Below are 25,284 nucleotides of genomic sequence, written 5' to 3'. Positions count from 1 at the left end.
TACAAGTAGATAATTTAAATTGGTTTTATGGTTTAAAGATACCATATGTTCAACTTTTGTATGGGAGGTACCATTCTGTTAATCTATTTATTCAAAATTTTATATTTTTTATTATTTTTTTTATATTTAAGGAATTTCAAATTATTCAGATTTTATTAATCTATTTTATCTCCTTTATTTAAGGGGAGTCTCAAATCGTGGATATATATCCCAATTATTTTATTTTATTTTTTATTTTTCACATTGCTCCTTTTTTTCTTTTTAACGTCTCTTTATATTATAGTAATCCGACTCATTAACTTTCTACCAAAAAAAAATCCGACTCATTAACCCATCTCCCCTCATTTATCCCACTTTAATTGGAATTGGAATTGAACGTTAGGAAAACAAGCTCTTAAGATAAACCATTACCAATTAATTAATTTATTAAAAATTTTACATTTTTTTTTTGTTTTTCCTATTTTTAAGGAATTCCAAATTATTCAGATTTTATTAATCTATTTTATCTCCTTTATTTAGGGAGAGTTTCAAATCGTGGATATGTATCACAATTATCTCATTTTATTTTATCTTCCATATATATCACGTCTCTCTCTCTCTCTCTCTCTCTCTCTCTCTCTTGTTTTTCTTCAATTTCAAACCTTTTTAGTAATTGGCGTATTGTTTTTCATCATTTTCTTCAATTTCAATCCTATTAGTAACAAAAAATTTCCAAAGGAGTAGCGGATCATGTGCGTGTTTGAGTGCATGTTGATCATTGTCTTTGTGGGTGAAGATCATCTACAATGAAGCATAAGAAATTTGAGAGAAGAACTGGCTAAAGGTACGCAAAATCTTCTTGAAGATGAATTAGATCACTCATTGTCAATTCTTATCTTGGAATATAAATGAGGGGAGATGGGTTAATGAGACGGATTTTTTTTTGGGTAGAAGGTTAATGATTTGGATTACTATAATATAAAGAGACGTGGAAGATAAAAAAGAAGATATGTGGAAGATAAAAAAAAAAAAAAAAAAAAAAAATGAGATAATTGGGATACATATCCACGATTTAAAACTCCCCATAAATAAAGGAGATAAAATAGGTTAATAAAATCTGAATAATTTGAAATTCCTTACAAATAGGAAAAAAAAAAAAAGATGTAAAATTTTGAATAAATAAATTAACGGAACCCCCCGCAAGGAGATTGGACACATGGCATCTTTAAACCGTAAGACTAGTTTAAATCATCTGCTCTCTAACATTTGGGTATACATTTTAAAGGATTCTCAGTCACTCGATATTCATTACGTCGGTGCAATGATTGTAGATGATTTTCATGTAAAAAAATATATAGATTGTAAGTCACTTTCAAGTTTTCTTTTTTTCTTTTTGGTAAATAAATGAAAAGTCCCTAACAAGCTTTAAGATGAGATGGTTTAAGCCTTTGAGGTATCTAGCAACTAACTCTTCATTAATGCTTGGTACTAGGTTAGTATAAAGATTTTGGAAAAGAAAAAGGGAAAAAGACTTGGAAAAATGGTGGTCCTAGTCACATGGCTGAGATAGCTCTGAAATTTGATACTTATTTTACCCAGGTTGTTTCCCATCCCTATCCAAATGCTCAAAATGACTGACCTATAACCCTTGTAACATTACAAGTTGTTTTAATTGGAATACATTCCACTTGTTTTTTCAGGTGGCTAAATTTTCATGTTTTTCAAAAAGAGGCTTCTATTTGTGAATGTAATTAATGATTTTTTTTTCTTAAATTATGTTGATGTGACGTAGGAAAATTGTAACATATGTTTCAATGAGAACACAAGCGAGAGCATCTTCAATGCACATACTATGGGAGGGGGGTAGCATGGTCATTTTGTGCCTGTTATATTTGGATGTTTCCTACGCTAGACCGGGATGTAGATGGTGAGTGGAGCTCTCTTTCTTTACCCTGCACCATTTGGGACCATAATTAGTTGGTTCATATTTTTCATTCCATTTTCAAGAGTTTATAATTTTTTCAAGATTTGTGTTTGTTCATCATGTTCTTTCACTTTATTTTGTCGTATAATTAAAAAAAAAGTGTTCAATTTTTTTTGGGAGAGGCTTCCCTAGAAGGCAACGTGACCCCTAGAACAGTGTGTGGGCCAATGGGAGCATTAATAGAAGCATCAACAGTGGTGGGATAATCATTTCACCCTCCCTATGTTTGGGCATGAGGGCTCTGGTGCCTTTAGGTTTCTTTTTCTCTTTATCTATAATTCAAAATCAAACTCATTTTGACCTTGTTTCCATTTTTTTTTATACCTAACCCTTGTATGTCTCATAAAAAATTCGACCTACTTTTTTTATATGAATAAAAAATTAGACGTACTTTTTTTATACCCACCCCCTGGAGAATGCCACATTTATAAGATCACCCCTTCTATTTCACCAAATTAGACTCAGATCCTTTATCGTTAGTCACTGTTAATGAATGCTATGAAATTACACTATTGTTCTCGTGAGTAAAACACTGATAAGTTACCCATTTTTATTATCCCAAAAATACCCCTCTTTACCATTTTTACCATTTCATTCTCCTTTATCTCTCTCTCCTTCTCTCCATACCTGCGACCAAGGTTTCAAACGAGTTCCAGCCAAGTACTGCTGGTTTTGTCGCTAGCAAATACTTCTCCTTTCGTCTCTAACGAGAAGTGTGCTTCGCTGCCATTTTAGGTCCCCGGTGAGAAGGTTTGTTTTTAATTTTTTTTTCCTTCTCTATCCCTGGGTGAATCTCATTGGCTGATATCAGCAAGCCCTTGATGGTTCCAATCCATTGGCTGATATCTACCTGTAAAATCTTCACTTTGTTCACTGTACAGTTCTAACTTCATGCTGATGTCTACCTGTAAAATCTATCTACGCAGTAATGTGTATATTCTCCTAAGTCCCATTGATCTCAACAAATCTCTGAAGCACAAATTGGGCAATCATTCATGGTAGGAATTATGAAATATCACACTCAACCATGCTGAGGCGGGTAGAGTCAACTTCTTAGTACAAAATCCACTCTTAGGCTTAAGCAAGTGGTGTAAACAGAGTCAAGACAATGGCATAGCAAATAATTGAAATTATCTTTCATTCTCTTAACACCCAACAATATGGTATGGGCTGGAAAAGAGGGAGGGAGGGAGGGAGGGTTGAGAGAGGAATTAATAGTATAACTTCAGAGAACCCAACAGTAATCAATCAGCAATAGGTAAGGTAGAAAGAACAGAGGCTGGAAAAGAGGGAGGGAGGGAGGGAGGGTTGAGAGAGGAATTAATAGTATAACTTCAGAGAACCCAACAGTAATCAATCAGCAATAGGTAAGGTAGAAAGAACAGAGAGAGAGAGAGAGAGAGAGAGAGGTGAGAAGAAGGAAAAATTAAGCCAGTGATAGACTCAGAAGATTTCTATCACTGGACTCTACTTTCTTTATGATAAAAAGAAAACATACAATTGTAAACCACAAATGAAACACATCTTAGGCAGGAAATTATGGAAGCAATGAAGGTGTTCACATGGCCCTTTAATTCTGAACTTTGATGGCCAGTTGAGTTGAGAATTTTTTGATACATTCTTTCTGAAGACAAAACAAAAATCAGATTTACTAACTTAAATCAATACTTCCAAATCTCTTAGATCTCAAATACGTTTCACTCAAAACAGAGGCGATTACAACGAGTGGCTGAAAACAAATTTCCGCCTACAGAGGAGAAACACATATAAGTTGGCTGAAAACTGCATTTTAGTTATTCCTTTCCGAAAGCAGAATATGGGATTGAAGCCGGAATGAGAAATAGATCCGCTCCTAGTTATCCCAATGGGAAATCAAAAGGATTGCTTACGATCCTTATTAGGAGTCAGAGCAGCGTTGGGCTAGAACCTGATTGACTGGAGAGAGAAGAAATAAACGCAGGTCAGAGGGGTTTTGCCTGGTTACAGCCTATCGCCGATGCCACTGCTCTGAACGATAGCCGGTGGTCTATCTATTTGGGAGAAAGGTAAATTAGGTCTTGGAATGAGATCCAAATCTATTGATTTGGGAGAAAGAAATGGTAACTTATTAAAGGGTATTTTAGGTACTTCATATTTAATAAGGGTATTTTGGTATTTAAAATAAATTATAGTTGTTGACATTAGCATATGAGGTATATTTATGAACAGTAACTAATGGTAGGGGGTCTGAGTCTCATTTGGTGAAACAGAAAGAGAGATTTTATAATTGTGGCATTTTTCAGGAGACGATGTTGTAAATTACCCATAAAAAATTAGACCTACTGGTTCTCTCCCCAGTGGTAACCAGTTGGTCCCATGGACGAAATGAGATAGGGTTGGATGGTTACCATGTGGGGAAGAGGATCCCCACTCATTAATAAGAAAGAGCTTGCAATCGGTTATCTGTTTCTGTTCTTCACTTCTTTACTGCTCTGAGCCCAGTAGAGTGAGTCGTGTCAACGTTCTTCACCTAACTTTAATGTCAAGCATTCAAAGCTTTGGCCACTGAGTTCGTCCCCCCTTTCTTGAAGAAGGTAAATAAGCATTTAATATGCTTTTTGATCTTCCTTTCCAGATTTTCCACTTGCGTGAACCACCTATTCCATTCAATTCATAGAAAAGGGCCAGCCAGCTTATTTTCCAAGTTACCATTTTGTCCCTTGGGGAGTGGGGGGTGTTCTGGTAGAAGTCCATGGTTATAAGTATTGGTATTGAATTGGCCTTATTGAGGGATTCAAATCAGTTAGACAGATCTCTCATCCCGATACCTAGACCATTCCGTAATGATTGAACAGTATAGATCAGGGTTAAAAATGTCAAAAATCCATTTTCTTAAGAAAATGAGGGGTATTTCTATCTAATGGGCAATCCAATATCATATCGATTTTAAGGATTGCCAATAGTATCCAATACTGTGCACTTAAAACCTTGGGTAGGACTCAACTCCTCTCCCCGCTGGGTGTCCTAGTGCGCATCTGACTACTGAAAGGACTTGAGGATGCATGCCTATGTGTGGGGTTGCATGTTCAAGTCCTCCCCATCATCGGATGCCTAGCATGGCATCCCCCATGGTTGGAGTCTGAAAAGGATCTAAAAGTCATTTTCTTCATACTACGTTTCACAAACCCAAGAAAGGATAAAAGTTTTTGTGATGTGATTCTATGATTCAATTCTCCGTTCATCATTAACTCCTACCCTCAATTGGTCATGTTTTGATAAACTTTTTTCCAATCCAATCATACCATCATAAGATTAGATGGGGTGGACGAAGAGAGAATCTCTTCACCATGTGATCATTTTCCCTAATATAGTGTGTTTGAAGTTTGAACACACCATTGCCTCCACCAACATCCCCTCTCTCTATCACTCTCCTCTTCACATTAAAAGACTTATTTGGCCCTTATCATCAAAACTATTTGCCGCCCTTTAACCATCGCATGCTAGTTGTTGTTGGCTGATCCAACTGTTTTGAATGGGAAATTACCTGAGTAGGTTTACATTGTTGACCCTAGTCAGATTGAAACAAAACCAATAAGGTGTTCAACCTACAAAAATTAAATTGAAACCAATAATGTGGCAGAATTTTGTGAACAGTCAAGGAAAAATAATCTTGAAGAGGCCATGGAGTGATATTTTTTGCAAAAGAATTCCGCGTGGCATGTTGGATGAGATCATTTTTTTGGACAAGTACACCCTTTCACCCCTTGTTTATCTGCTAAGTTTCAATTCAAATAAAGTTTACCAAAGTGACAAATAGAGATTTCAAATTTGAAGAGTAATGAAAAAGTAGAGTAGATGTGAATCAACTACATAGACATACATGCCAATGCACAAGGTTACCCTACACAATTCAAGAAGTGACCTATCCAAACCATCCACTATCTATCCAACAATAGAAATTGCCTCATTATTTTACCATGAAATAAAATTTATGCACCATCAAGAGAAGTTTATCTTGTTGCTAGGATTATGATGTGGCGTTTTCACAATGGGACAAAAGTAAAAGAGAAGGATCGAATCTTCCTTGAGCCACCAAGAAATAAAAAAATCCTAATCCACTGGATCTGACCCTTTGATTGAAAAGAGGAAAGGTATTTTGGACTTTCGATAATTTAGTCAGGTATTAATAGTAAAATTCCCTATTACTAGAGTCTAACGAGAGTATAAAAACAGGAGACAAACTTTCGTCGGAGAAGAAACCATTGAAAAATGATTTTTAAGTTTTCCTTCATGATTGTATTAGAGAAATCTCCTCCCCACTGGTGACCATATGTGACATCATTTAAACTCTCACCTCTTATTATATAGAATAAAAAATACACTTTCAAATGATAACCCAAAAGGTTAGAATGTCCCTAGATGTGGAAATTTACCTCTTCATCATGGATGTAGAGAAACTCGGTCTTTCAAATACTTAGATTGGATTGGACTAGACCGGACTGGACCTTTGGGTGAATCATGTCTGCCATTGTACACACTTTTCAGTTATAAGCAACAATAGGCAATCTTCACATGTTAAAGAGTCACAATTGTGCAACAACAACAACAAATCCTTATTTCAACTTAATGGGGGTTGGCTATTAATCGAAGCAAAGACAAGGAAAAAGAAAGATAAGAAACAAATTGCTAAAAACATTAATGAAATAGGACATGATCCTAGCCCTTCAGCCTGCTCTATTTGAGACTATACTTGGGATAATGGCTAATCTATGCATATCTTTTCTCACTACCTCTCATATGATCATTTTTAGTCTGTTTCTAGCTCTTTTGGACCCTTCTACTAAATTAGATCACAATTGTTCATGTATAGAAATTGCAATCAAGACTCAGGACTGACCCCAAGCTAAAGCCCAATATACCTTGGTTAGTATTAGGGGTGGGCTGAATTTGGACTGCTCCTTTTGCCAGTCTTACAAAATCCTCAGAAAGAAGCAACAGCGGGTCATCTTGGATTGGCTAGATTGACAACTGGGCTCCCAAACTAAACCCAATTTGAATATCATTTTAGATTATTAGTACCAAATAATGGAGGGTGGGCAACCCCTAAAGCATTAGCCCGAAGCATGGTTTTAAAAATTAAGAATCAGTTTGGTGCATAGGCTGATTTGGAGAGGAATCGGCTGTGACCGATCTGGCCGATTCCAGCTGGTTTTGCTTCAGTTTCCAGCTGATTCTGGCTCGAGAGAGTTCTAATGGAAGGACAATAACAAGGAAAAAAGGGGAAAGATTTTAATGATTAGTACAACCATTAGTGGCTGTAAATGTTGAGTGGGGCTCCTCTATAGGGCAATAGAGGCGGCACTTAGATCCAACGCCTTGGAATGCCTCGAGGCATGCATGTTGGTGTACGATGTCTTGTATTCCATTACAATTTAATCCTGGGAGTACTGATGCAGGGGCTCGACAGAACAGGGATATTAGGGTTTTTCGCTATATATTTGTAACAAGATTTACATTATCTGTAAGTAATCTTGAGAGGTGTGAGGACGTGCATTGTAACCCTATTCTCCATTGATAGTGAAGCAGAATCTCATCTCACTGAGGAAGTGGCAATCTTGTTGTTTTTCCATTACCTTCTACATCACTTTTAGGGTTGCGCCCGTGTGTTGAGTTCCATGCCAAGGTGCTCCAAGACATTGGATTTAAGCTGCCGCCTCTATTACAGAGTAGTGGAGCCGAATCCATTAATGTCTGTCCCTATTTAAGAATGATAAAAAATTTCCTTCCTCACTGTTGCATTATACCCTCTTAACATCATTCGAAGGCCTTCATCAAGGGATTCTCCCTCTATTCCAGATGCCCTGCAGGTAACCACCCCACCCCACCCCACCCCACCCATTTGGTGAGTTCTTTGAGCCTCCACATAGGGGTTGGAAAATTAGGGATAATTAGAATCGATTCCAGAGAGGGATTTGAATATGAATCGGGTGACAGACTCATGATTCAGGATAAAATGACATGTTGACCTGGCTCTGCTCATTGGGAATTGGCAATGAAAACTTCTTTACCAGACAATCAAGAGTCAAGACTGACCCACTCAGACTTATTCATCCATTAATCACTCTATATTTTGCAAGTTTTTTACTTCACGAGTCAACCTTTTTACGTCATCAACTCCACTGCAGAATGCAGACTTGGTCGCCTTGTTTCTTCCTCCTTGGAGCTATTAGCTTCAATGCCGACAGTGAGCTGTGACTTCCTTTCTCCTCTGTGATGTGTGAAATTAATTAGACCGGTCATAAGTCAACCTACACAGTTGCAGACTTGCAGGCTCATTATAATTTTCCAAATTGCAACATTTCCACGTTCCCTCTCTCCTCTTCTATTCTGCGTGTGTGTGTGTGTGTGAGAGAGAGAGAGAGAGAGAGAGAGAGAGAGAGAGAGACCTGTATTCTGTGGATAAACCATACCAGTACCATAGTTGCAGCTTTGAGCCTTTGCCTCGTCATGATAAAAGCGTCCGTGCCACAGAATAGCCCCTACCACATTTCACCTCCTCCATCCACAGAAACCCCCACATTCGTTCACCTCTTCTCTACTCATGGAAACTTGTTCCAAGCTCGACCAGATTTTTCAGACTCGTCACTTCCTTGACTATCTTCCCCATAATCTTCAAACAAAGCATGTTCAATCTCTTCTTTTCAGTTTCATTAGACTTACTACTTTCTTAATCGCGATCTTCATGGAAGCTTTTATTTTCCTATACAACTTGAACCTCATATCCCACCTCCTTCCCTTGTCTTGCTTATTCGCATTCTTCGCTTTCGAACGCTTCCTTACAAGATCTCATGGAACCTATCTGGTCGACTTCTCATGCTTCAAGCCTCCAAGCTTCTGCAGAGTCCCTTCTTCCACCTTCATCGAGCACACCTCCATGTTTGAATGCTTTAACAAAGAAAGCGTCTCTTTTATGAGCAAAATCATTGCTTCTTCAGGACAAGGAGAGGAAACTTATCTCCCACCTGTACTTCACTACATTCCACCAAGAACCCATCACCAAGAATCCATTAACGAAGCCCAAATGGTTCTTTTCCCTGCCATGGACGATCTTCTCTCTAAAACCAAAATCTCACCTCACGATATCGACATCCTTATAGTGAACTGCAGCGCCTTCTGCCCTTCCCCTTCTCTGTCTTCCATTGTGATCAATAGATACTCCATGAGGTCCGACATTAAGAGCTTCAATCTCTCCGGAATGGGTTGCAGTGCCAGTGCTATTGGTGTTGATTTAGCTAACAATCTCTTAAAGATTCACAAAAATTCCTTCGCTATCGTTCTCAGCACCGAGATTGTCTCTACTGGTTGGTACCCAGGCAATGACCGTTCCAAATTGCTCCTCAACTGCGTCTTCCGAATGGGTATACATAAGAGACTAAAACCCCCTTTTCATCTTCTCTGTTTCTATAGTTTCCTCTGTTTTTAATCTCTTTACTTCTGCAGGTAGTGCTGCAATCTTGCTTACAAACAAGAAAGAGGCTAAGTGTAGGTCCAAATACAAGCTACTACGATCAATTAGAACCCAGAGAGCGTTCGACGATAAAGGGTACATGTCTGCAATGCGTGAGGAGGATTCCAAAGGCATAACAGGGGTTTCTCTCAAGCGAGACTTGCTGGAGGTCGCCGGTGAGACACTCCGATCGAATGCTTGGGTTCTGGGTGCATCTATATTACCGGTATCAGAGAAGCTCCGATACGGTCTTTCAGTTCTGCGGAAGAGATTCGGGGATCCGTCAAAGGAGGTGTACATGCCGGATTTCAGGTCTGCTATTGAGCATTATTGTTTGCCAACATCAGGAATGGCGGTGATAAGGGAGATAGGGAAAGGGTTGAAGTTGGAAGAAGGAGAGATGGAGGCGGCAATGATGACGCTTCACCGGTTTGGGAACCAGTCGTCGGCGTCGATGTGGTACGAGTTGGCGTATACGGAGGCTAAAGGGAAGGTGAAGAAGAGGCATAAAGTGTGGCAGCTTGGGATGGGAACTGGACCAAAAGCTTCAAGTGTGGTGTGGGAATGCGAGAGGGATTTGGGTGGTGAGTTTAATAAGGGACCATGGTTTGATTGCATCCATCGCTATCCGATCATAACCACTGCAACTAATCTTTAGATCGCAAGATCTCTGTTGGGGAGATTCTATTGAGTGCAATAGCCTTAGGTTTTGTTTTCTATGTCATAGTTATTAAGGATCTGTTTTTTTCATATTAACCCAGATTAAGGGAAAATGTGTTTGAAATATGGTCGGGTATTTTTCTTTGGGATCTTTCTTACTTATTTTGGAATTATTCATTAGGTTGAGGGGTTCAAAATTCTCTATGGTGAGTGGTGAATGACAAGAAGGATTCAACGGATGAGAGGGCCTGCATGCTCCCTTACCATTGGATTGTTATCACCGCTCATTGTCTCATTGCAGAGGATTTTTATTCTAGGCTCTATGGCCCCATCAACGAGTGCAATGACTAATGTCTAGGTGTGTGTGTGTGTGTCCCTGTGGCCTTTCGTAGACAAAAAATGTTGTCTTATTTTAGTTTATCTTTTTTTCCTTCACTAACTCCTCTCGTGTTAAAATCTTCTATATATACTCTTAAGTTCGCAATTGACAATTATTTCCTCTGAGAGATCTCCCTCACATCATGCACAATTATGTTAGGTCTTTCTAACTCTTTCTTATCCCCTTCGGAGCACGGTTTAAGGAATCAAATCGATTAATTTGGAACAATCAGATCTTATTGATATTGATTTTGTATGAACTCGACTCTTGGCCAATAGGATTGATACATATGAAGGATAATAAAGATTGATTCTTGTATCTTAAACCATATCTTCGGAGCATGGTTTCAAGTAGGGGTGTCAATTCTAGGCCCGACCGAGTGAGACACGTTTATGGCCCCGACCTAGACCGTCTCGATTAACAAACGTGTAGGGGTTTGAGCTCGACACATTTATAATAGTTAGTACACGATGCAGCTGTTTACCCCGACCAGCCCGACACATTTACAAGCCCCACTTGAACTGACTCATTTAAGCCCGACCTAACCCGACTCCTTTAATACTACTTGCATTTTTTTTATTTTCTTAAATGCTATTTGTATTAGTGTTAATGCTATGTGATATGTACAGTTGAGATGATGGTGATTATTATCTGAACATTCATCTTTTTCAAACATAGTTTAATTTATTTAAACTTGCTCAACTTGGATTGTGTAGGGATAGTTTAATTGATTTGAGTTCCGGGTCAAAAATCGAAAACCTTAGGAACTTAGCTACTTCCATCTTTGGCTTAATCCATTTTAACTATGTGATCTTTCTTTACTATGCCCATCTTTGTCTCATTTTATTGGTATTCAATTCAAGCACATATAAAAGACCAATTTTAACGAAGATCCATTTAAAGTTAAATAGGTCTATAGCCCGGTTAAGGCCCGCTTATGGCAGTCCTATTAAAGTCAGAGACCGACAGGCCCAATAATCAACCGTACCATGCCCGTGCTAGCTAAGCCCGTTTAGCAAAATGGGTGTTCACGGTGCAGACCTAGAAATCGGTCGAGCCCGATTAGGCCCGACCAAGGCCGGCCCGGACCCAACCGATTGACACCCCTAGTTTCAAGTATCGATCTCGTATTGGCTGTATCGGTTGTATCGGATCAATACTGACTTAGACCGATCCCTGATCCCTGACCGATCCAGATATTCATATCATTTCAGGGGTAAAATATTAAAAAATAGTACTTTTTAAAAAAAGCATGGGCAAAACCGATCGATATCCACCGATTTGATCCGATCCAATCATTATCGATAGATATCGATACCGATACTGATACCAGTACCAATACCAATACCAATACCAATACCATCCCCTAAATCTATGCTTCGGAGTCTATCCCAGATGTCATCTCTTGTAAAAGTATTTACAAAATACGAAACTACACTAAATAGGAGTACTATACTCAAATAGCGACATGTCCTTGAATAATATGCGAGGTTTTAATTCACCGTCAATGCCGGCACTGGTCACTATCGATACCGATTTCAATATGGATCAACTGTATCACCAAAATTAATAATAAATACATGGTAACATATTTTTCACCTGTCATTTCATTTGATTATGGACACCAAACTTATTCAAATTTGGTGCACTACTGAGTCCTACTATCCTATATATATTCTTTTTTTCCTGGTAATCTATCCTATATATATATATATATATATATACATATATATTCAACCTATTAATTTTTAATCCAATGTGAGTTTCAAATATGAGGAAAGAACAAAGATAAAAGCAAAAATTATTGTTCTTCAAAAATACAACGGGATAACGGATTAATAGTACTTGAGCATTCATGAGATAATTGAATTTGATATGTGCGTAATCCATTAGGGATAACTACTATTCATATAATTCTACCCAAAGAAAAAAAAAATACTATTCATATAATTGGAAACTAGCACATCAATACACTATGAACATAATAAGTTGGGATGTATTATTTAGGAGTGTAAGTTTGGTCTTGTGAATGCGAGCTTACACGTTGCCCTAAGCTGGGTCTAGGCTTTTCAGCCCAAAAGATGGGTTTAGGTTAGGATTTTCAAGTCTGAGATTGGGTCGTGCTTCATCTGGAGTCTGGACTGAACTCGGTCTGATAACAGTTAGGTTGAGCCCGATAGGATTGGGTTTGTATTGAGATATCACAACCCAACCTCAAGGCCGAGTTGGGCTTGGGTTGATCTAAGATAAGAGGACTTAGGTTTGGGGGTTGGAGTTCTATAAAACTCAGCCCTATTTCACTTCTAAGCTTGGCAAGAATTCTTGCTTTCACATTTTTGCCAAAAATAGAAGGGAAATTATCTGATACCACCCCTAAAATTGAAAATAACTTGGAATGACCCTTAAAAATGAAAATGATATCCACCGCACCCCTAATTTGCAACACCGTTAATTGAAAGTAAAAAATGACATTTTTACCCTTCTACTTAAGCTCTAAAAAACAGAGTTCATTCCAAACCCTTACATGCTCTCCCCGTCAGTGATGGTGAGTGTAAAGAGGATTTGAACAACTTTCCTCTTTCAACTTGAAGCCATGATTGTGAATTTAAAGCATAAAGCTGTGCATCTTTACAGGACTGAGAGAGGAAGAGATTCTTCATGGGGCATATCAGAACCTAAAGACCAATCGGTTCCCATTTTAGAACTTAACCTTTCAAAACAGAAACCCAATTCAGAATTCTAGCCATGAAAGCTTTTAGAGTCTTTCTGCAGCTTCTTTTCTTTTCCTGTGTAATTGCAGAAACCAGTTTCATCTGCAATGGGTTTCACAATGTAAATTTGAGCTTATATGGAGCATCATACATTAAACCCGATGGCCTCTTATCCGTAATCAGTTATTCACCAAAGAACATTGGCCATGTATTCTATCCTTCTCCCCTGCAATTGAAGCTTAACAATTCAAACACCTCAATCTCTAAATGGGTTTCTATCTAAGATGGAAGTTCAGAAACTGAAGAAAAGTTGGGATTTTCCAATGGATTACAAAGCTCAAGCAGTGAAAGAACCACTAAAACCACCGGAACCGGCGAAATGCCGTTGAAATTAATGGAAGGAGAAGGTTCTGCTCGGTCACTGGTACTAACAAGATGTAAATCAGAGCCGGTGAGAAGAACAGAAACAGGAACAGGAAGGTTCGATCCAGAGATGTCCATCTGGAAGAAAACAAGGTTGATTTTCATGGGGCATGGCAGATTTCACTTCTGCAAGATTTTTCTGATCTACTCCTCTTCCGGTTAGGTTCTATGTTGGGGGTTTCGATTCGTCGAGGAATTCCAGTGCCGCTGTTGCTCCTGCTTCCGTCGCTTGGAATCATGAAGGTGATGTGGGTGTTGGTGGGTCAATTATAGTTGCAGCAGGTGATTCTGCTTCTGGTAGTGGGTTTGGAGGTGGTAGAGGAGAAGATGGGAAGCTGAGAAGTGAAGAGGGTGACCAGAATTTGGCTGGAAACCGGTGGCCTCGTCAAGAAACTTTGGCTTTGTTGCAGATTCCGTAGGATATGGAAGTTGCTTTCCGTCGATTTGGGTTTCTTGCTTTCCGTCGATTTGGTTCATATCGTGGTCGTCTCTGGTGATGTATCGTGAACGGAGGTTTAGGTTGAGAAAAAGTAACATATTTCACTAATTTGGGGGTTTTTTTTAAGTGAAGATTATAATTGTAAGTTCATCCATATTCAAGGGTAATTTGATCATTTAAATAATATAAAACTGATGACATCATCACTTAACGATTTAATTCTGACGTAACAAATTTTTTAAAAATAATTTTATGAAAGTGAAAGATGTATGATAGATATTTTTTTTTTTTTTTTTGAGTATTATTTTAAATAATTTTTAATTTTAAGGATAGTACCAGATAATTAACAGAATTTTCCAAAATAGAAAGAATCTTCTCATGAGAAACTTTCTTTTGTTATGTTGCAGTAAGGTGCTCAACACTTGTCTCTTATGCTTTTAGAAATTATCCTGTTTTTCTTTGTTGTAGTAAGATTTGTGCTCAACACTTGTCTGTTTTTGCTTTTAAAAAAGAGATTCCTGCATGTGCTCTCGATGGGGCAACGATAATGATTGGAGCAAGTGTCAAGCTTTTAAAACCGAGATTCCAGCCTCTTTTAATTTCCTCAATAAATGACAGATTTCATCTCCCCTCTCCAGTCTCCTCTCAATTGAAAGTCTACATTACCCCCAAATTCTGGTTTTCTAACCCTTTGTTGTTTGGGTTTATTTGTTATGCCCTTCTTATTTCACAAACCTTTCCTTGACTCAGTTTGTTCCTGACGAATAGAAAGTTCATTGATCAATAAGATTGCTTCAAATTTCGAGTTGAGCCATAAATTTGATTTATGTATCCAACTTTAACATCTAGAATGACTAAAAGAAAGAGTTTTCCTTTAAAGGAAGTGTTCTCCATGTAACAATACGAAAAAAATACAATCTTTCCAACGGTTTTGATTTCATTGCGTTCTGATTCCGTATGAGAAAGATACATCATTAGAAAGGACTAGGGGCATTTTGGTCTTTTTACATGGATGATTTAGATGATTGAGTCTTCTGAAAAGTCGTAGAGCATCCAGTTATGATTCTAACGCACTTTGTTTCATCTCGATCGGATATCGTATGAAAAAGTTATAAGTGTTTCCATAAAGTTGGTTCGAAAATCCAAACCGAAAATCCATCAGTTGCTCTTGGTGTTGGGTGGATTTTTTAGAATTTTTTTTTGAAATTTGAAGGGTTTTTGTGTAATTTTAAGATTTTGAAGGTCTGAGTTGCAATGAGTCTTTAAGCACTGAAATATATAGAGACAGGGGCTTAACTCTAATAAAGAGGAGTAAATGGAAGTGAAATGGATGGTCAAGATTTGACCACGTAGGCTTGATGCTCATTCAAAGGCGGTTGAGATTTTGCGCTGACATGGATGAGATAGATACTTGCGCGTAGGATTTGATTGGTTAGGTGTATAATTCTTGATGCACTGGCGCTACACCTTATCAAGGCATATTGGTGTGTTTCGCTCGTGTATAGAAGATATAAAAAAGATTCAAATCTTAATGATCTCATGAAATCTGATTAAAACTAACATGGAGGATTCGGATCTAACGGTCAATAAGCCTTTCACTTTTGTGAGTGGGAGACAAGCTCCCTTAAAATCCGAAAAAACAACCAATCATAGATCGACAACAAAAAGTGCATGCTGACTGCTGACATCATCATAACATCATTTGTTGACTATTTTATTCGAATCTTGTGGTTGAGATTTACTATCCGTTATTTTAATCGGACGGTCTATATTAAGAGATTCTCCTTGATGAGATCTACGACCAGATTTGCGCCACTGTTGCGCGCGTCGCCGGTGTAGCCTACGCCACTCCTATGAAGATTCTATTTCAGGTTATCTCATTGCTCCAACTTCAAATGGTCATATCTCCCTCATTTTAACTCGGATTTGGGTGAACCAAGTTATAGCTTCTTCGTGTTTTCAAACCCTACACCCTAGAAGCAAGAAAAATGAGTTTTGAGTAAAAGAAAGCTATGATTTTGGTAGGACAAGCTTTCCCCTCTTTGTTGGTCCTTGAATGAACATAAATACTTGATGATAAATGTTCTTAGGCCATTAAAGGAGGTAAAAGAGGTGGTTGAAGTGTGTTAATGGTACATTAACTCAAAGCCAGGGAGGAAGAGAAGAAAACAAAGATGTGTTTGCTTTGAAGAGCAAGAAGCCAAGGAGAGAGAAGGTGTGAGCACCAAACTTGTCAGTACAAGTTTTCAGTCATCCCAGGCAATCGGTTGTGAGATTCTCTAACCTTTGACTTTACTTTATATGCATGTATGTATGCTAGAGGTAGTTATGGATGAATGTATACATGCTAGGTTAGTTGTGGATGAACTGTAAGCATGCTAGCTAGTTGTGAATGTATTTGCTAGGCAAGGCTTAACTGTAGAGCATTGATATAAGCCCCAATTTACTGTATTATTTATTGTGTGCTTAGTGAGTGCTAAGCACCGGGAGTGGGTGCTCCCGTGTAGTAGGTGTTACACATCGTATCGGTACTATGAGTGTCATCTCAGCTTTGACTTGAGAAAATTAGGTGTGGGTGCTCCCGACTGTGGGTGCAGTCAAAAGTAGTGTATTAAATAGGTACGAAGCCTTTACAGACACTACTCCGGGGATGTAGGTAAATTACTAAACCTCATAAAAACCCTGTGTTGTGGGTGCTTGTTGTTTGCATTTTATATTGAAGTGCGTGAAATGTGGAATAGGTGTGCACACTTGGAAGTGCCTATGAGAGACTGAGTGTGTATACGACTGTGTGCAAACATGGACAGGTATATCAGGTTTTTCTTGGCCAGACATCTGACAGGTTTTTAGGGATCAGAATTGGACTACTGATTCACCCCCCCTCAGTGACTGTCGGGTTACAACAATTGGTATCAGAGTCGATACTCAGTGACAGTTTGATCAACAACTGAGTGATCCAAAGGCAAAGGCAGTGGCAGTGACAGTATGACAGGTGAAGGCCATTCAGGACATGCATCAAAGTTTGATGGATTTGATTTTATCTTGTGGAAGAGGAGAATGCAGTCGTACTTAGGTTCACAAGGTTATAATGTTTGGGCATCAGTTCTGATTGGGTACAAGGAACCTGAAGGAGGTCCGATTGACAATGAAGCTAAAAAGGCTTATTGTTACAATCAAAAGGCTATGAATGCAATATTCTCAGCATTGGATAAGAGTGTGATGGCTAAGGTAATGGATTGTGACTCAGCCAAGGATATCTGGGGAAGACTGAAGAGCATTTATGAAGGAGATGAAAAGATAAGAAAAGCAAAGCTTCAGACCTTCAGAGGCCATTTTGAAAGTCTACTAATGCAAGAGGGAGAGAATATTGACACCTATATGACCAGGGTAAATGAAGTGGTCAACTCTATTAGGAGTCTGAGAGCCAATCTAGAGGATTCAGTTGTTTTTCAGAAAATCCTGAGATCTTTGTTGCCTAAGTATGACTCCAAGGTGTTAGCTATTGAAGAGGCAAAGGACCTAGACACTATTACTCTTGATCAAGTGCATGGCACTTTCACAGCTCTTGAAATAAGATGGAAAAAGGGCAAGTCCACTGACAAACAAGCTGCTTTCAAGGCAATGAAAAACTTGAAAATTAATGAGAAGAAGAAGCAGTGTGTAGAGGATACTGATGAGAGTGAAGATGAGGTTACAACTCATTTCACCAGAAAGTTGAAAAGGGGAACATGAAAATATAAGAACAAGTTGCCTTTCAAATGTTTCAACTGTGGAAGGGTTGGACATTTTGCAGTCAAGTGTCCTAACCAAGGAAAAATAGAAAGTGATGAAGATGAAAGTGAAAAGAAAAACCATTTCAAGGGAAAGAAGAAATTCTTCTCAAACAGATACAAGAAAGGCAAGGACAAGAAGAAAAGTTTGGTTTCAAAGAAATGTAGTGATACATCTGGGTTCAGCTCTAATATAGAGAGGGTGAAATGACCGCCCCACCCCAATGAAAGATGAAAATGCCCACCCTATTGACTCTTCCAGGTATTTTTCCATTGGCCCCACACTTATGCAAAATCACCATTCTAGATGGACAACTCTTCTCAAAAAAATATTTTTTAATTTTTATTTGCATAATGGATTCGACTTCCAAAGAAGGCATTGTGGACTGTTGTTTTGTGAGTTTTTACAGAGGAAAGTGAATATTCATGTACGTGAACGATCCTAGTCCATGGATATGACATCTATTAAATAAGAACAGAGAAAATATATGCCATATCCACGGACCAGGGTCATTCAGGTATGTGAATATTCCCTGGTCTCGTTTTTACATGTGTGGTTGGTGTGAAGGTGTTTTTATCTCCGGAAAAGAAACCCAATATGGTCCATTTGATATTTTGATATGGACTAGGGTAGAAATAAAGCCAACCCGTGATGATGGTTCACAGAATAAGAACAAAAGTACTATATAGAAAATTACTCGTGATTCCTTCCAGCGAAAGTTCCTTTACCAATTCTGGCTTGGCTTCATTTCTTAATCAAAAGAATCCGCCCCACTTCTTTTTCTCTTTGGTTCCATTATCTTATCATCTCCTTTCTCCTCACAAACCCACTTCTTACCTGCAAGTAAACAGAGTAGTATGGGCACGGCTGAGCTTTGGTTTGCTCTGTTCTTGATGGTATCAGTTCAGTTCTTTGAATTGGTAATATCTAAAAGGGAATTGGTAACGACACCACCATTGCCTATTCTCCCAATTCCCACCTCAGCCCAATTGAAATGGCAGCAGAGAGAACTAATAATGTTCCTTCACTTTGGAATGAACACTTTCACCGATTCAGAATGGGGGACTGGTCATGAGAATCCATCTCTGTTCAAACCAACAGGACTCGACGCCCATCAATGGGTCGACGTCGCTTCCAGTGCTGGAATATCTTTGGTGATCCTCACGGCCAAACATCACGATGGGTTCTGCTTATGGCCTTCTCAATACACAGAGCATTCCGTCAAGAACAGTCCATGGAAGAATGGCCATGGCGATGTGGTCCAAGAGCTGGTCGATGCTGCGAATTCTAAAGGTATAGATGTGGGGTTGTATCTCTCTCCTTGGGACCGCCATGATAAGAGATACGGGCATGAGTTGCAGTATAACGAGTACTACTTAGCCCAGTTGCAGGAATTGCTCCGAAGGTGAATAATTATGATAAAGAAAGCTACTTTCGTTCTAAAAATTGGATCTTTATTTTTCTTTCTTTGAATCTTGGTAGATATGGGAGCGTTCAGGAGATATGGTTCGATGGAGCCAAAGGTCCAAATGCCCCCAACATGAGTTACTACTTTCAAGATTGGTTCTCCATGGTGAAGGAATTGCAGAGCTCCATTAATATATTCTCAGACGCAGGCCCAGATGTGAGATGGGTCGGAGATGAGAAGGGATACGCGGGGAATACTTGCTGGTCCACCATTAATCGAAATTCACTGAGGATTGGAGATGAAAGCATTGTTGGGTAAGTAATCTTTGTCTACAAATCCAATCAAAACTGAACAAATTAAGCTAATGTTTTTGATTAATTGCAGCTATCTGAACATGGGTGATCCAAAAGGAACTGATTGGGTTCCTCCTGAATGCGATGTTTCGATCAGAACTGGTTGGTTCTGGCACAAATCGCAAGAACCAAAGCCATTAAGTCAGCTACTCGAAATCTACTACAACTCTGTTGGAAGAAACTGCTTGCTCTTGCTCAATGTACCACCAAATTCAACTGGGTTGATCTCCGATTCCGACGTCCGGCGATTAGGAGAATTCCGGCGAGCCATTGACACCATATTCTCCACTAATTTAGCAGAGGGAAGTATCTGTAAAGCCAGCAGCCAAAGAGGAGGTAAGGTTGGTGGGTTTGGACCCGAAAATGTTCTTGATGGAGACCATTTGTGGTCTTATTGGGCCCCCGACGACGAAAAGGCCCATGAAGGGCATTGGATTGAAATTGTAGGGAACGGCAAAGTGTTTACATTCAATGTAGTGAGGATTCAAGAAGCAATTGGTCTGGGGCAGAGGATCAAGAGCCATGAGATCTATGCCGACGGGAATCTATTGGCAACGGGGACGACGGTCGGGTACAAGAAGCTACATAGGCTTCAAATGGGTACGGTTCAAGCCCATCGGGTTAGGATCCGGATCAAGAAATCGAGAGCATGGCCTTTGATATCATCCATTGGTCTTCATTTTGATCCTTATTGGCACCCAAAGAAAGCTAATAGGTAGCTTTGGTCAGCTTTGGTAAGCTTCTTCACTCTTTAGTCTAACCCTTCTTTGGGTGAAGAGATATGAAATTGTTCACCTAATTGTCCAAATAAAGGTCGTTAGATGCTTGGTTCTCATATCTTGAAGGAAAGGTAAAGTGGGTCATATAGAAAATGATCCTACCATAAGAGTCATATATAAAATCCACTTTAAATTGCGGCAGATCTATTGTGTCTTGCTTTTATTTTCTTGTTGGAAACTTTTTCCTTTCTTGATTATGTTCAAGAGATGGCCGGTGCCCGGTGGTGGGGCTTCTTTGATAAGCTCACAAGACTACCAAGTTTACAGACATGGCGCATGTCATCCTCAAAGTCTCTTAGTAGGAGAACATATAAAACAAAGCACAATGAATGGAGGAGAGAGAGAGAGAGAGAGAGAGAGAGAGAGAGAGAGAGAGAGAGAGAGAGAGAGATTAACACGTAGCTATTATTGGTGGGGGTGTGCCCAAGGGCCACAAACATCAAGTGCCAAAATTACCGTCTCAAAGGGTCATTGGACTGACCCATAAGCTAGTGTCTTACATATATTGGTACAGCCGAGTTGACAGAGATTGCCACTATTATCTCAGAGGGTGTCGGTGGGGAGTGAGTGGGTGGGTGGGTATGGATTTGGTTTATTCTAGGATAAAAAAAAAACAAAAGAAGAAAGGCACCTCCCAACTGACACAACTCTCTCTTCCCTAATTTTAATTCATGGTATCAGATCGGGTAACTGTAATAATATGATATTGATACGTATCAAATATTAGGATAGATGAAGTGGAGAGCTGTAATTGGAGTATTGTGTAATTAATGTATTTATTAAAATTAAAAAAAAGGTTTTATAGGACTGTTGTACGATCGGTTATGATGTATGAAGCGGAATGTTGGACTACTAAAAAATTGTGTAATAGAGATGAGAATGTTAAGATGGATATGTGGAAAAACTCAAAAAATAAAGTATAGAATGAAGATATCAGAGCTGATTTGAGAGTTGCACTAATCAATGATAAGTTTAGAGAAAGTCATTGAAAGGGTATGATCATGTTCGGCAGAGGCTTTGGACGTCCCAGTAAAGAAGAATAATATGATTCCAATTAAGGGAGCTAAAACTATTAGGGGTAAAGTCTAAAATGACCACAGGAGAAATTGTGAGGAATGATATGCATGGTTTGGGTCTTGTACCAAGTATGATTGCGAATAGAGCCTATTGGAGAGCAAGGATCCATGTAAATCGACCCCGTTTAGTTGAGATGCTCTGTCTTATTGGGCTGTCCTATTACCTCGTACTTTCATCTTTCATTTTCATCTTGCATTCTTCATTTATTTATTTTCACCCTCCTTTTCTGTTTAGACCCTAGTTTGTATCTATTTACTTTGGTCTGGATCCATGTAGCAGGCTCTATTAAGTTGGGATAAGCCTGAGTTTATTGTTTGTTGTATATGTATCAAATAGTATTGGTGTGAAACAGTTGCAAAATCCAGAAATAACATGTTTTTTGCCGATACTAAAGATATAATGAAGAATTCGTCCACCAAGCGGAACAGAGTGCAACCCCCAAGCGATGTTTAGTTCTCGCTCATCTCTTGAGGATCCATATCTTTTGAAAACTATTTCTGTTCCATTAGCACATTCTTCGATTAAGATGACTTAACTTCAAGAAAAGCAAGTCTCCCTTTTTTCCTTGATTGAATTTGGCTAAAAGGGAAGAAAGTCGACCTAAGTGTTCCAAATGTGCATTGTGGAAGGGCCATTGCTCAACAGACTAAAGTTTCTCCATAGATAATAGGCTGATCTTCTTCAAGAGTTCACATTGACACCTGATGTTGGTTCTTTGTCATTTGGGGTTGTAGTACTATGTTCTAAGGGTTGGGTTGTCCGCCCATTGAAATGGTATGGGAGCTAGCTTTAGAAACATTGTGGGACGGTTCAATCCATATCTGGTGTGCATCGATCACAGTTGATGCACTTAATACCTAAAACTAATTTTTTTTTTCTCTTAGGACCCGTATCACCCAACTGCACTGAAGATCTAGTTCCACAAAAATGTAACTTGGTATTTTTTTTTTCAGGAATTAGATCCTCTTCAGCTATCAGGAGACCCAGTGTGGCATCCGACGACTGGGAAGGCCTAGGCATGCATCCTGACACATGGGTGCACAACCCAGATCCTCCCAGAGTTATCGGATGCACGCTAGGACCCAGTGGCTGGAGAGGATCTGAGTCCCTTTTTTTCAATTTAAAAAAAAAAAAAATCCAAGGTCCCATTAAAATATAAGATTTCATTGGATAACTGATAAAAACACTGTTAGTGGAATGACGGAAACTATCTTAAGTTTTCTTTCTCACCAAACAGCTTCTTTTGTCTAGGTAAATTATAAAAAAAAATTGTAGAAAATTACATAACAATAAATAGAGATATGAACTATTTTACTGAAATTCAATGCAAAAAAATGGAAAATAAGTTTTATTCGGAGTGTTCTCCACAAAATAGTTAAATTTTTATTAAATTTATCATTTGAGAACCCCACCCAATCGTGTAGTTGGACTCCTTTCCTCAATCTCTCATCCCCCACATACACTTATTTTTCATGTAGACTAATAAAAATAGTAAAAATTAAAAATGAAAACACTTTTTTTTTTGTTTGGTGGGGGGGGTGGGGGTGGGTGGGGAAGAGGCCCGTATGGCCAGTGAAGCCTTACCTGAGTTGGGGTTGGGTGTTAGTTCTTGGATGGGCCAGATTTCTGGGCCTGATGTTAAATTGTAAATACATCTTGTGCTCTTATTAGGTGTTAGTTCTTGGTGAGAGAACCGAGAACGCTATAAATAAAATTGATGATGCAACACAAATTATGGTCTTATTGGGCCTTTGAGGATGAGGAGCCCATGATGAGCATTGGAGTGAAATTTTGAGGACAGGGAAAGCGTATAGATTCAATGTGGTGAGGATCCAAGAAGCAATTGGGCTGGGGCCTGGGGCCTGGGGGCTGGGGCAAAGAGGATCAAGAGCCGTGAGATCTACACATGGATAGTGTGTAGGACTTTTGCATGTCAACACAGTAAACACTCACCCCTTATTGACAGATTCGAAAAGGAAAACTTTTTTTCGCCTGAATTATAGGAATCTGTCCTACAATTCCATTTTAAATTGTGGCTCTCTTGTCTGTTTTTTCAGTTCTTCTTGAAAACCTTTTCCTCTCTTTAATATGTTCAAGAGGTGGGGCTTCTTTGATAAGTTCACAAAACTATAACTTTACACTACAAGAAAACGTATTTTTTGTGACGAGAAAAAAGCGTCGCAAAAAATAAAAAACCATCGCTAAAAATAGAGGTGACGGTCAATTTTCCGTTGCCTATACTATTGTGTTAAAAATAGGCGACGAGAAAACATGGATTGTTGGGAAAAATAATATTAGCGACATAATTATATATTCAGTTGCCAAATATATTTTTAGCGACAACAAATGCCGTCGCCTATAACTATATAAATAATAGACAAAATTTATTTATTGCAACCGTATAAAAAAATCCATCGTAAAAAATGTATATACCAACGGTAATTATCCGTCGCCTAAGCTTAATAATAATCTATTTATAGTAACGGAATAATATACCCATCGCCAAATATAAATTTTTTTTTAAATAATATTTATATTAATAAATTTTACATATTATCTATAAATTGTCCCTATAATTACATCAATATATATTGTCCAATTCAAAAAATAAGATCACTCTAGATATCCATGTAATAATACATTGCTTTCATTCAACTTCCAAAAAGTCTTACAATCATAATTAAAAGAGAAAAATTATTGTTTTCATTCCACTTTCAAAAAGTCTTACAATCACAAATAAAAAGTCATCGTTTTCATTTCACTTTAAAAAAATTCCTACAACCAATACATCAAACTTCAGACTTTGCATTTTTTATCGACTGAGTTTGTCTTACATATTCCTCTAAAGGATGTCCACAATCTTTCATAGCCTTACCTTGTTGAATCAGATTTAACAATATCCTGCAATATAGAAAAATTAACTTATGTTCTGCTTGAATACTAAGAAAATAAAAAAGGACATGCTTTTCTCATTGTTAAAGAACCATGAAATAAAAAATATAAACAAAAAGATTTATTATTTCATGAAATTTTATTGACATCTCATTACACTCATTTGTTTGAACATTCAAACACATAACTAACTCGTAGTATTGAGTATTGCCTTTTACAAATGAAAATAATTTTCCATCATCCTTTCAATGATATACATTTTAGACACCACTTATCATACCAAAATATAAGAAAAAAGAGAAAAAAATAAAATAAAATGAAAAGGTCAAAGCTTTTTAGTTAACAAATTTTTATTAAAAAGAAAAATAAAAGATATTATTAAAAGTTGTAGACTATTTGTGTTTAATAAGATGATTAATTTCATCCAATATTACAATGTTATTATCGACTTAATTTCTCAATGTAATATCTATAAGGTCACATTTTTAAAATATATTTTTTTGGGGTTACTTTGCAATGGATAAGAATGAACAAAGAACAAATTTATTGAGAATTTGTATTATTTCTACTAGTGTTCTTCCTAGTTTTTAAAGGTGAAGATTCATTCAAGACATTAGAACAAAGACTTAGTGTAAGGCTATCCAAGAAGTTTGTCTTCTCCCAACATCCTATAATCTTATGTTATAACCTCACCCAACCACCATCATTTATATATATAAAGCCAAAAAATGAACTTTAGACTGTCACTATAATGGAACATGATCCATCAATCATTAATACATAGATCATAGATTGCTATAGATGGTCATTATGGTTATAAAAAAATGTCCACAAAAAATATAATATATAGATAACTCAATTATGAATATATAGAAATTAAAGTATAAATTACCTATCCTTGAAAAGATTGGAATGATGTCATGAATTGCATAAGCATAGCTAT

The 25,284-nt window shown here is 38.0% G+C and overlaps 2 protein-coding genes across 2 annotated transcripts; both read left to right on the top strand.

The window, feature by feature from the left end:
• The first annotated feature begins 8,287 nt into the window (after positions 1-8,287).
• LOC122085915 (3-ketoacyl-CoA synthase 5-like) lies at positions 8,288-10,235 on the top strand. Its single transcript, XM_042654529.1, has 2 exons — positions 8,288-9,360; positions 9,443-10,235. The coding sequence occupies exons 1-2, from the start codon at positions 8,544-8,546 to the stop codon at positions 10,105-10,107; spliced, it is 1,482 nt and encodes a 493-aa protein (XP_042510463.1). The 5' UTR covers positions 8,288-8,543; the 3' UTR covers positions 10,108-10,235.
• Positions 10,236-18,556: 8,321 nt separating this feature from the next.
• LOC122085685 (alpha-L-fucosidase 1-like) lies at positions 18,557-20,513 on the top strand. The gene is made up of 3 exons (XM_042654191.1): positions 18,557-19,237; positions 19,315-19,554; positions 19,625-20,513. The coding sequence occupies exons 1-3, from the start codon at positions 18,690-18,692 to the stop codon at positions 20,310-20,312; spliced, it is 1,476 nt and encodes a 491-aa protein (XP_042510125.1). The 5' UTR covers positions 18,557-18,689; the 3' UTR covers positions 20,313-20,513.
• Positions 20,514-25,284: the final 4,771 nt, after the last annotated feature.

Source organism: Macadamia integrifolia, chromosome 8 (assembly GCF_013358625.1).
Source record: "Macadamia integrifolia cultivar HAES 741 chromosome 8, SCU_Mint_v3, whole genome shotgun sequence".
Taxonomy (NCBI): domain Eukaryota; kingdom Viridiplantae; phylum Streptophyta; class Magnoliopsida; order Proteales; family Proteaceae; genus Macadamia; species Macadamia integrifolia.
This window is presented reverse-complemented; position numbering and strand designations above follow the sequence as displayed.

What these genes read in the sequence shown, in the direction of transcription:
- LOC122085915 (XM_042654529.1), top strand. Translation starts at nt 8,544, where the DNA reads ATGGAAACTTGTTCCAAGCTCGACCAGATTTTTCAGACTCGTCACTTC. An exon ending in CAACTGCGTCTTCCGAATGG is followed by an intron (nt 9,361 to 9,442) that starts GTATACATAAGA and finishes TTACTTCTGCAG; the next exon opens with GTAGTGCTGCAATCTTGCTT.
- LOC122085685 (XM_042654191.1), top strand. Translation starts at nt 18,690, where the DNA reads ATGGGCACGGCTGAGCTTTGGTTTGCTCTGTTCTTGATGGTATCAGTT. An exon ending in TTGCAGGAATTGCTCCGAAG is followed by an intron (nt 19,238 to 19,314) that starts GTGAATAATTAT and finishes GAATCTTGGTAG; the next exon opens with ATATGGGAGCGTTCAGGAGA. An exon ending in GGAGATGAAAGCATTGTTGG is followed by an intron (nt 19,555 to 19,624) that starts GTAAGTAATCTT and finishes GATTAATTGCAG; the next exon opens with CTATCTGAACATGGGTGATC.